The 12,839-nt window shown below is 45.4% G+C and overlaps 1 protein-coding gene across 1 annotated transcript; it reads right to left on the bottom strand.

Annotated features, from left to right (window-relative positions):
- Positions 1-9,932: 9,932 nt before the first annotated feature.
- Positions 9,933-12,094, bottom strand: EIF1 (eukaryotic translation initiation factor 1). Its single transcript, XM_073683312.1, has 4 exons — positions 11,936-12,094; positions 10,757-10,920; positions 10,572-10,673; positions 9,933-10,114 (listed from the first exon to the last, which is right to left on the bottom strand). Exons 1-4 carry the CDS (start codon positions 11,964-11,966, stop codon positions 10,070-10,072), a joined length of 342 nt encoding a protein of 113 aa, XP_073539413.1. The 5' UTR covers positions 11,967-12,094; the 3' UTR covers positions 9,933-10,069.
- Between the last annotated feature and the right edge of the window lie 745 nt (positions 12,095-12,839).

Below are 12,839 nucleotides of genomic sequence, written 5' to 3' on the forward strand. Positions count from 1 at the left end.
GGAGCCTTAGGAGGACCAAGACGTCCCTTTACCCCATATGAAGATATGCTTTCGTCTTGGCGACACACATCTGAGAACTGGGATGTTTGCAGGAGATTTGTTCTCTCCCCTGAGAGTAAGAAGTATCACCCATTTTTTCCCAGGAGTCTCCCCAACATTCCAGGAGAGTTGGTAAGAAGGAATTCCCACTAAAGACTCATTTAGACGAGCATTTAGTACAAGTTTGTTACAACTGATGTGCTGCCAGTAAAATTATATTCCATGGGCACAGAACGATTGTATTAATGATCATTCTGGGCCCAGAGAATTCTGGTCATCGCTGATGGGATTGATTATAGCTAATCGCGGTCATTTTTCAGAATGTTAGACTACGATTCTAAGGGCTAAATCTTGCCATGGGCCCTTAAACACAGCTTTAATGTGTGAGGATTAAATTGGAAACATGGATGCAGTAAAAATACCAAAGTGAACCTTACCCAACTGTTGTCACCCCTGAGAATCTAGTCACCTGACTCAGCCAATCACAGGCCTTAATGGTCCTGAGACAGAAGAACTGTCTTCACGTCCGGTTACAAGCAGTCTATGTACGGTTCTACAGGGATGACAACAGGTTAATATGACTTCACTTGCATGGAGGGGCTGGTCTCTGCCCGCCGGGTTTTCTCCTTACAATTCGCACTGACAGTGCGCTCTCTTTCTGGCTTGTCACTTATCATCAGAGCCGGCGAGGGAGCGCTCTGTCACGGTGCATTAAAAAGGTTATTGGACAGTGACAAGACCCTACTGAGCATACAGTACATCTGAATTGATAACCGACGCATGCGCAGTAGAGAAGGGACTAGCACAGCTCCTGAAACGGACATCACTGATTCAGGGTAGGGGCAGAGGCTATAGCAGTGACTTCAGCCTTTGCCCCCAAGTCAGCTCACCCGCTCCAAGAAAGTCCGTTGCACGGAAGAGGCGGCAGTGAAACCATCAAGAAGAGGAGGAAAAATTCAGCAACCGGGTAAATAAAAATAAATGAAGTCTAAAAGTCAAGTAATCCAGGTCACAACCATACATGTGGCATAAATATCGCAGACGCGTTTTGGACTATATGTCCTTATTCATTGCTTATATTAAATGCCCCTTTTTTGCTGCATTTTATGTCATTTCCTGTTATTTCACATGGGTAATCATAACCAATAAACATACATTACCCATATAAAACATTTAAAAACTTATATAATAAGCTTTCAAAATACACATGAATTAGAATAATCTAACATAAAATACACAATATACTATAGAACTTTAATCATAATGATAAATGATATCATGCCTGCTATTCATACCCATCGGTGATCTAGTGTTAAGAACGTAAACCCACCAGGATTCTCTGTTCAGTAATTTACGCCGCCAGTCTCCTCCCCTCGAGGGTTTACTGACTTCTTCAATCCCTATGACCTTGAAAGCTGCCATTCCTCCATTATGGGTTTCTGTGAAATGTTTGGAAGCTGCAGGGCATTTGCGGGTAAGTTTATTAGTGGCATCTAATGCGGACCTTCAATGGACCGCAAGTACATCCCACATATTGAATACTGCAAATATTACGAGTTATCATATATATAACATATTGTGAATTGCAGTTAATAAAATTATAAATGTTGTAAGTTTTATTAGTAGCTAAAGATGTAAAATTAGACGTACTTGTGACAAATTTGCAACATGTACAGATAGTATGCCTGCACTTAAAAAAAATCCATTTGTATATAGCCATGTTTTTTTATTTCTGCTGTTACCCTCGCTAATATAAAGACTCGGAGATAAAATATTGGCAAGTGTGGAGCTTTCTTTGCCAAAAATCTGATAGGTTCTGCTAGAATTTCTTTAAGATTAGTATCATTGGAATGAATTTATTTATAATGTTCTTTATGGCAGAAACACGTCTGTGATATTTATTCCACATGTATGGTGGTGACCTGGATTACTTGACTTTTAGACTTTTTCCAAATAAACATTTATTTTTATTTATCCGGATGCTGGATTTTTCCTCATCCTCTTGATTAAAGCATGTATGGTCTAAACCAGGGGTCTCAAACTCGGCTGGGTATATGGGCCGCACACGGAAAAAAATTTAATTTGGGGGGCCACATTCTTTGCAGGACAAAGTGACATTTTTAGTGATACCATATTTTTTTTCTATACTCCTTTTGAACATTTTTGCTGTTTTATTTTTTATAGCTTGGGTCATTATGGATGTGGCGATAACAAAACATGCACTTTTTTTGTTTACTTTAGTTTAGATATAAAGCAGCATTTTTAGTGGCAAAATATTTTTTCATGCTTTATTTTGAAGTTTTTCTGGCAAACATCTTGTAGTAATATGCCCCATCCTGGTCAACATCTTGTAATGTCCCCCATCTTTGTCCCCATCTTGTAATATTCCATACTTGCTGTAATGTTTCCTATCCTGGGCCCCATATTGTCATAATGTCCCATACTGGTCCCCATATTGTAGATATGTCCTCATATTGTAGTAAAGCCCCATCCTGGTCCCCATCTTGTTGTAATGTCCCCATCTTGTAGGAATATCCCCATCATGGTCCCCCTCTTGTAGTAATGTGCCCATCCTGGTCCCCATCTTGTAGTAATATCCTCCATCCTGGTCCCCATATTGTAGGAATGTCCCCATCCTGATCGCCATATTGTAGGAATGTTCCCATCCTGGTCGCCATATTGTAGGAATGTTCCCATCCTGGTCCCCATCTTGTAGGAAGGTTCTCATCCTGGTCCCCATCTTGTAGTAATGTGCCCATCCTGGTCTCCATATTGGAGGAATGTCCCCATGTTGGAGGAATGTCCTCATCCTGGTCCTCATGTTGGAGGAATGTCCCCATCCTGGTCCCCATGTTGGAAGAATGTCTCCATCCTGGTCCCCCTGTTGTATGAAGGTCCCCATCCTGGTCCCCATCTTGTAGGAAAGTCCCTATCCTGGTCCCCCTATTGGAGGAAGGTCCCCATCCTGGTCCCCATATTGTAGGAATGTCCCCATCCTGGTCGCCATATTGTAGGAATGTTCCCATCCTGGTCCCCATCTTTTGTAGGAAGGTTCTCATCCTGGTCCCCATCTTTTGTAGGAAGGTTCTCATCCTGGTCCCCATCTTGTAGTAATGTGCCCATCCTGGTCTCCATATTGGAGGAATGTCCCCATGTTGGAGGAATGTCCTCACCCTGGTCCCCATGTTGGAGGAATGTCCCCATCCTGGTCCCCATGTTGGAGGAATGTCCCCATCCTGGTCCCCATGTTGTAAGAAGGTCCCCATCCTGTAGAAAGGTCCCCATCCTGGTCCCCATCTTGTAGGAAAGTCCCTATCCTGGTCCCCATCTTGTAAGAAGGTCCCCATCTTGGTCCCCATGTTGGAGGAATGTCCCCATCCTTGTCCCCATGTTGGAGGAATGTCCCCATCCTGGTCCCCATGTTGGATGAATGTCCCCATCCTGGTCCCCATTTTGGAGGAAGGTCCCCATCCTGGTCCCCATGTTGGAGGAAGGTCCCCATCCTGGTCCCCATGTTGGAGGAAGGTCCCCATCCTGGTCCCCATGTTGGAGGAAGGTCCCCATCCTGGTCCACCATTCTTCTCACCTGTCCTCTGTTCCCTTGGCGTCCTTTCTGCACCTGTGGCCTGCAGGCACCATAGCCCCCTTGACGATCGCGGTCCAGGAGCCGCCGACAGCAGCGCTTTAGTTCGGTATATTGCCGCGTAGAGACCGGCTCTCTGCACAGCAATACCAATGCCAGCCGCCGGCCTATCAGAGGCTAGTAGCTGACATCTGTGCATGTCAGTGACGTCATACGTCGCGGCGCTGGGACGCAGATGTCAGCTGTTGGCCTCTGATAGGTTGGTGGCTGGCACTGGTATTGCTGTGCAGAGAGCCGGTCTCTGCGCGGCAATACACTGAACTAAAGCGCAGCTGTCGGCGGCTCCTGTACCAGGCCGCGATCGGGGTCTATGGTGCCTGCGGGCCGCATGAAGCAGCCTGAAGGCATGCGGCCCGCGTATTTGAGACCCCTGGTCTAAACTGTATGGCCAATATGGACGATAAACTAAAATGTGTAAGGCTGCACCAGTGTGAAGGCTTCCATACACATTAGATGGCTGTCAGATGTTCATTGACTTCCCCATAGACAGAAACGCTCAGTCAAGTGCTACTGTGTTCCCTAAAGTCCCCCCATACACATCAGATGCCTGTTGGGGGAGTGGAATGATGGTTCAGCCAGCAATTATCTTGCCCTAGTATCCCATACAGAGCAGCACTCGCTCTGCCAAGCCCTCCTGTGTTCTTTATGAGGGAGCTGCAGCCAGACATCTTTGACATTGGCTTATTGCCGAGCAAAAGGATCGGCAATCTGAAATTGGACACGGTGGATCACATGATGTTGAGGGAGACTCAGGGGACTTATTTACACTACACTATTGGCCAAACCCGTCAATATTGATTGGGTTGACAAGATCTTTCTCTCTCCCAAAATTATTTGTCAGGGAGGACACCCCATACAAATTACAGGTCTTTCAGCTGGCGAGTCTAGTGAGAAGATCAAAGGTGTCATTTTCGCTACATCTAAAATCCAGATGTGCAGAACGGTGGCTCAGTGGTTAGCACTGCAGCCTTGGGGTCCTGGGTTCAAATCCCACCAAGAACAACATCTGCAAGGAGTTTGTATGTTCTCCCTGTGTTTGTGTGGGTTTCCTCCGGGTTCTCCAGTTTCCTCCCACACTCCAAAGACATACTAATAGTGAATCTAGATTGTGAGCCTCAATGGGGACAGTGATAATAATGTCTGTAAATTGTCTGAATTGTAAAGAGCTGCGCAATATGTTGGCGTTATATAAGTAAAAAAGATTATTATAAAAAAAAAAAAAAAGATTATTATAAGCTCTCATCAGACTCAGTAGTGCAAACACATTGATATCAGATTATAGGGGAGTAATGGGGCAGAAGTAAAAGTGAGGATGAGCAGGAGGACATGGTTAACGCTTTACATGAGGTTATTAGGGCTATTATTTTACTATAAGTGATGGGTTCTGGACAGGATGTTAAAGATAAACCATTGTGTCCTTCCTGTTAAGGGTGATTGGTCACAGATCGTTACCAGTTCAGTCCCTTATGGTAGAATGGGTGATATATGGAAGTAGAAAACTGTTCTTGAACTGGGCCTCAGTCTTCCATACATAACTGTAAGGTGCACTCGCTTTAGTACTGCAGGTGGTTCGCAGTCTGATAATGACCGGTAACAGCAACTCTCAGCTTCTCCTTACCATTGGTTAAGAACATACTGGGAGTTGTAGGTTCATGCAATACAATTGTATATCGAGCTGACCTGACATTGCAATTGATCACTGTACTAATCTTGGTGCTGCATAGATGTGCTGTTGGTGTGTCTGACCCAGCATTTATGCACTGACAGTGGTTCCTGGCGCTGCATTCATGTACAGACGGTGGTTCTGCATTCATGTACTGACGGTGGTTCTGGCTCTGCATTCATATACTGACGGTGGTTCTGGCGCAGCATTCATGTACTCACGGTGGTTCTGGCGCCGCACTCATGTGCTGACGGTGGTTCTGATCTTGTATACATTGTAGCAATCCATAACATGCTTCATGGCTAGGTTAAAACTTAAAAATCCTCAAAACTTAGAGATTTTAGATTATGAGGAGGAATTGGCGAGTTTCTGCTCCAAAATCTCAGTTTACCTTAGCGTGTGTTCACACTGATTTTTTTTTAGGAGAAACTCTCCAAATCCTTCTCAAATACTCAAAACTTGGTTCTGGTGATATATTAATATACAAACGGTGGTTTTGGTGATGTATTCATGTATTCACCCCTTTACATTTTTTTGCGGCCCTTGGGATTGGTTCAATATGGCAGTGTGGCCATTGGACCAAAAAATGTTGTGCACCCCTGGTATAGAATAACGCCTCATTCACCAATCATTCAATAACGCCTCGGGCCTCATTCACCAAAACTATGTTACTGCAGAACATGTGGACCTGTAGCAAAATCTCTTCTGAAGCCATACCTCGTGTCAGTTGTGCAACAGTTAAAGGAGGGTGAAAAACATAAGTTTGTGGTGTATTTCAATTTTCTAATGGATATGATTTTAGATGGCTATTTGGATTCGTTCCAGTGCATCATGTCTGATGAACCGGGTGTGGAAACTTATAGAATGATAGGTACTGGCACACAGGAGCTGCACTAGCAACCAATTCATGATCCAAAAATCATCGTTTGGTGCGCATATATGGGTACAAAGACTGTGAATCAAATATTTATTAAAAAAAATGTGAACACAGCAGCGAACATTGATGTCTTTGACCAATTCTATGATCATGAACGAGAGAAGTTTTTTTTTTTCAGCAAAAAAACAAGGTTCTGTATTATGTGTGGAATAGTGAGAAGACAGATTCCACGGATGTAATTCTCATTTCCGAGCTCATTTTCCATACAATGAAGTAAGCCAGCAGACATCCCGTTACTTGTGGGGCAGCTAGCAGTCCTGCGTTACTGTCAGAGGACTGCAGAGAAGCGAAGGCAAGTTCATAGATAAGAATAACATTTGTTGTACACCGATCCATTATAAAGCCTGTGTAGACTAATAATACATATAGAGCTGCTATTCATTGGGCCTACCTAAGATAATGTTCATGAGACCACCCTCCATAGAAACAGAACATGTTACTGTATCAGTGCCGACCCTACAGGATTGGGCCAGCCTAGACCTGGCTAACCCAGCACGCAATGTTCTCACGACACGAACTCTACAAACACATTATCATCACATATAGGGCTGTAATGGGGCAGAAGTAAATGTCAGGATGAGGGGGTGGCATGGCTAACATTGTAGGCTCGACATGCAGTTATTAGGGGCTATTATTTTAAGATCAATGATGGGTCTGTCTTGGACACAAAGAAGATAAAGCATTATGTCCCGTCTGTAAAGGTGACATTTGAGGACTGATAAGTAGAGGGCACTCGGTTGTCGCATGGAATAAAATTAAATACAGCGTAATGCATGGACAGGCTTATCTCTTTCCCATCACACTCATGGAGGGGGGCTATTACAGGTGATTGTTTTACTCTAAAAAGTTATATGGATAAGGACAGTTCTTATTAAAGTGAAACAAAGTAGGGAGGAAGCACCACTCCAGTTTTTTATTTCACTGCTGGAGTGGTGTCACTAATGTAAGTCCCCTGCCCCTAGTAATATATTTATCAGTTGCCGTCTTATCGGCACCGCTTCGGTCATCTTTTGATCTGCTCCAGTGTCTGCTGGGCGATCCGGAAGTTACTTCTCAATGTAAGCCTATGAGCCAGAGCGAGAATCTCAGACGTTTATTGAGAGCTTGTGGTCAGTCTGAAGTTGAGGTCACAAGATGGCTGAGGGTTGGGAAACTTCGCTTAGTGGCACCACTCCATCACTAAAACAAAGACCCCCGCTGGAGACCTACTTTAATCTGATCGGTTGATTAACGCCAAATCCCTTAATGCAATATTACAACTGTACGTGACTGCTGCGATGCTTGTGCGTGGAAGGGGCTCAGGAGCTGAGCTTTCTCCTCATGCGTTACATGGTGGCTACATTACATCGCTGGCATCTGTGTCCAACAATGAGTGGAGCTGAGCTCTGCTATTAACCATTTAAATGCAGATGTCAAGCTCTAACAGCCCGGTATAGAGTGGAGAATGCATCGGCACCCATTGGACCCGGCCCATGACGTGATTGCGTTGCAGTTGAGAGGTAACTATGGCAGACGGGGCTTGATGAAGGTCCAATCTGCTGCCTACATAGTAGTACTGAGAATTTAAATTCACCGCTTAAGAGCTCTGCTTGCTGCCTAGTTCCATCTACATTAGGTGGCTAAATGCCCACACCAACCCAAGCTTCCCTTACAATTAAATGGGTGTGAAAACACGATATCCGCTTTCCACAAGGTCATAGAGGTTGGACCCCCACAGATTGGCAGAATAGGGCACTTTCATCATTAGTGAAGATACTCATCCTGCGCTCCACTCATTTGTAACGTATCACTTATTCTGCACCTAGGCGATTCCTTGTTTTCACGAACCACTAAAATTTCCATGCCAAGCAGCAGAAACTTCTTCCTAGGGGTTTGCTACCATGTACACAGTGGGTCACCATATAGAAGATTGCAGGCACTAAACATAAACCTTCCATAACTTGTACTTTCATCATAACATCCGACACTGTTAGTTCACCTTGTTGAAAGTAAAGACCAACAAGATGAGCGTGACCACCCACCATGCAATACATGCCAGTAGCTGACTTGGTCTTGATGTTAGTAGTCCTACCATTCCCAACTTCACAGAAACTCGTAGTATAAGAGCGTTATAGACAGATATCGGCAATCAAAGTCCCTTAAGTATGTTTTAGTTGATGAGCACCTAGTAATTTAAAAACGGGATTGTCTGGTGCCAAAGGAGATAACCGATATGTCCTGGTAGGTAAGCGCAGATACTGAGCCGATGCAAAGCCAGTGGCACCTGTCTCCCGATAAAGGTGCCACAACATTTTGAAGGTCATGTTCACACACGGCAGATGTTTAAGAAATACAGGGCCTCTGGAAACCCATGCACTCCAGATGAAACATTTTTTCAGTCTACAATAAATCTATCATGGAGGGCTGGGGAGTCTGTGTCCATTTTGGTGGAGCCGGTATACGACTGACCGACTCCTACAATAATAAATTGGGTACAGTAGTACAATGCAGTATGTGCTGTAAGTGTTTGAGAAAGCTATGAAATGTCCTATAAATGTCTATTCTGTTCCTGATCTAAGGATGTTGGCTTTTAGTTGAGATGAATCTGTGCTGCACTTTATGTACACGCTCAGTAGTGAGGCCGGGCTGTGGAGTCTGAGGCTAGGCTTACCGACTCCACAGCCCTAACATGTATCTTTGCCCGGCCAGTAATGAAAGGATAAATCGAGTAAGCCTGGTGAATGACCTGGAGATTAGGCATTACTTGATCGAGTGTTCCTCCAAGCTTTAATTGTGTACCATGCTACTTGTCTAGTAATTGAAAGGGGTTGTCAGACGAACTCCTGTCCATATAACCCCCACCAAATTGGCTTGGTCACCATTACTTTGCCCCTGTAGTAGACACATCTAAGGGAAATCTGATCAAGTCTCAATTTTGGTAGCAGCCCCTTCCCCAAGCTTCTATTATAACCACTGTGTAACGTTAGACGTCCTACATTGAGGCAGGTGCCAGAACACCCAACCAGAGGAAATTCAGGCTAAATTGTCAATAGAGTTAATAGCTGCTGCGACTTAAACAGATCCCATCGCACCCATGTGGCAATATGTCGGACCCCCCAATGTCTGGTGTAACCGAAGTGCACTGCCATTTTTACACCCATTGCACAGGATGGATCATTACTTTACAGTAATCAATCACCAAGTATTTTATTACTAAGTTTATTTAAATAAGTTAGATACAATAAAAAACAAAACAGGACTTGTTGCTTGTTTTTCTGCCATTTTACAATGTAGTGCCGACAATAGTAATCAGCAACGCATCCCCTGCACTGCGGAGCCACACAGGGTCCCTTGTCATTAGTTTAACCCATCACCCTCCATACTTCACTGATGACTACTCCAGACAACACCGAGCTGCAGTCAGACATCTTGTCCGGCTTCACGATCCCAGAAGGAGCCAAAACCTGAATAACCCATTCCTGTGTGCCATGCTGTAGCTCATCTCACCTCCCCGCTCTGATGTGCATAGAAGTCATATTTTGTGGATCTGACCCAGTGATGCAGGAGCACCATGACACCCCTGAGGGGTAGAAACTGACACACTGGGCGAAACATTGTTCTGATACAGGGAAACCCGGAGAGAGAAATACAAAATATGACTGCCCCACAGAGACAGTGCAAGTTACCCAAGTTTATTACAGTCCATGGAAAGAGAAAAGTCACAAGTCTGAGGTCTTAAACTTGTGACAAGGGAGAGGTGTGGACATCTTATTCATTGCAAATGGAAGTCCTTAACTGCAGCCGTAGACTAAAAACCATGGACCTTCAGTTGGTCATCTTTAGCAAGGCCAACCTAGAAGAAAACAGATGTACACATCAAGGCCATGTTTCCGAATATTTAGAAGTATAGCAGATGAGGTGGGAGTAAGCAGAGAGGTAAACTGGTGGGAGGTCTGGGTGTCAAACCACCACCAACCTCAGGGTGTTTAGTGAAGACCCCCTTTTAAAATAGCCCAAATCAAACTAAATAAATTATCCACCCCTTGGAATTAGCATCCTGTTGTCCATTTCCAGGAGATGGGTTTTGAGAGTAGCCATGACCTTCTGATTTTCAAGCGCTGGTTCACATCACCCCCCTCCCCATTGACTAAAGGAGAGTCCTGGAGTGACAAGTGAAGAGAGTGAGTTGTACTGACCTCCCATAGAGAAGCATTTCTGCTCTGAAGATGCAGCATTCAGATCTACTGCCAGAGAATTGGGGGGGCCCAATTATTAAGTCCTTGCATACACCCCTCCCCACGTTTGCTCACCTCGACAAGGAACTGACAGGCATTCTTCCGCTGGTCTCCCTGAAGCTGGATCACCTCTCCGTATTCTGGATGTTCGACAACGGTACCATTGCAAGCAAATTTCTGCAGAAGAGAACAGAACAGCCATCACCACACTGGCCAGGTCCACGTCTCCCATGCTGGACCCCTCTCCAGCACACGCTCACCTTCTTGAAGGCCTTCACTAGTTTCTTCTTGTCGTAATCATCAGCTATCCCCTGGACGGTAGTGAGCGTCTTCCTGCCGTTTCTCTGCTGAATCCTTATATGGATGGAATCCTCTGTGCCCGCAGGGAGCCAGTCATTACCCTTACTTGCATCAGCAAAGGGGTCTACACAAAAAAGAAAAAAAAAAAAAAATTTAAACCCAATTGTTGCTTCCACTGATCACTTCAGCTAGTTACAGGGGTTGTGGACAAACCCCTAACACCAAACTGCCCTCATCGCTCAGATCAATGATCCAAGGAATGAAGGCAGGCCGGGTTCTCTCTTTATAATAGACAGTATCCGATATGGATGGAGTTCAGGATAGTGAACATCCCCTTTAAGATCTGTAAACCCAACACTACTAATCTGCTCTAATGGGTCAGTGCGATCTGTACATACAGTGAATTGTAGTGTTGGGGTCTCCCCTGGATCTGGGATTATCTAATCCTACAGGTCACAAATTGTCAGAAGACCCCTTTGCTAGACATGTCTATGATGACATCACAGGTCATCTGACTCGCACATGTCTACCACGATTGGGTTAATACATCCTGGATGCTTTGCCCTCCACCAGTTCCAGCCTTGCTGTGTATTACACAGGAGGACTGTACGCTGTGCCTGGTATGTATGGAGCAATTAGAGGCCATGATAAAATAGTTCAGGACTCGGCCAAGTCCCCTTTAAATTTGAATTCAGCAAACAGTGAAACAAAGGAAAGGGCGGGGCTCATTTAGGTAACCAGTGAGGCCACACCCCGTGACGTCACTGCTCAGAGAAAGGAGCTGCGACACAGCCGGAGAGACGGCAGCCATGGCCGCCATCTTGTCGCCGCCTTACAGCCCGATAATACCGTGAAGACACTGGCGGAGTCGTTCTATTCATATAACGATAGAGAAGAGGCCGGAACCCAGCAGCGGCCCGAACACCAGGGGGCAGTAAGAACACCGCCTACAAGACCACACGACCTTCCGCCGCTCCGCTGACATCGGGCGAGTTAAGACACCTGCCAGTCATTGTAGGTCGTAGGGAACAATCGCATCGGGACGCCAATATCGCCCGATCGTATTGGAGACGATATTCATTGTTAATTACAAAACAATCCACAGCATAAACACATCCGTATTAGAGGCGGCCACTCACCGAAGGATTGGAGGTTCTGGATAGCGGACATACGATAAGATGAGATTTCCTCGGTGAGAACGAAGCGCTGAGTGCGGCTGTCAGAGGAGCTTGTGTAACACGTACTCAGGAAACCGGCTGCAGCGCCTTTTATACTGCTCCGCTGACGTCAGCACGAGCCCCGCCCCTGTTCGGCATTGTTTTCAAATACCTTCTGTGTGAGGTCAGCGTTGCTGGGCGTGGCTGACGGCGCAGCGGCCATTTTACTAAAGGGCAGAGGTTAATTCCCACGTGACTCTTGCCATTGCCTAGTGCTGTGCGGGCCGACGGGTAGAGAAGAATGAGCAGGTGCCAATAGCAACGAACAAAGTGACAGTAGAACGGAGGATATAACGGTGTCTAACATGAACGACCCCTCAAAATAAAAGATCATTATAATAGCACTACAAATTCATCCCAGACTAAAAAATTGACAAGTGGCCCTAAGGGTAACAGCATCCACTACTCGGTATAGGGCAGAGAGTAGGAGGGAAAGGAGGACACTATCCCTAATGCGCCCTATAGATACCCCTGCCTGACTGCGGAGGTGGGCACCCTATAAAAGCATGGCGCCCCCGCTCACTGTCGTCTCGCCCTATACATGGAACTAACACGGAACAATAGAACTAACTTGTCTCAGGAGATCTGGCAGCAGAATGTCCGTGTCGGCCTCCATCTCCTCTACATAGAATCTCATAAGCACCAACTGCCATCTCCTAGCTCAGTAATGGGAAACTGCACTGACTACACCACGTTCCACATTATTACGCACATGCTATTTTTCTCTCATTTTCATAAATGGTTGAAGCAAACGCGTCGGTATAATGTTCACATCATCCACCGTCAGAGCATGAATCACATAATATTGGAGAAGCCTCCCAAGAGA

The sequence above is a fragment of the Phyllobates terribilis genome, unplaced genomic scaffold, assembly GCF_046119375.1.
Source record: "Phyllobates terribilis strain yellow unplaced genomic scaffold, ASM4611937v1 Scaffold_5__5_contigs__length_657084704, whole genome shotgun sequence".
In the NCBI taxonomy this organism is placed as follows: domain Eukaryota; kingdom Metazoa; phylum Chordata; class Amphibia; order Anura; family Dendrobatidae; genus Phyllobates; species Phyllobates terribilis.

Coding starts and splice junctions, on each gene's coding strand:
- EIF1 (XM_073683312.1), bottom strand. CDS start 11,966: ATGTCCGCTATCCAGAACCTCCAATCCTTCG. Junction 10,921..11,935: donor CCAGAACCTCCAATCCTTCG/GTGAGTGGCCGC, acceptor TTTTTTGTGTAG/ACCCCTTTGCTGATGCAAGT. Junction 10,115..10,571: donor CCTGTCAGTTCCTTGTCGAG/GTGAGCAAACGT, acceptor GTTTTCTTCTAG/GTTGGCCTTGCTAAAGATGA.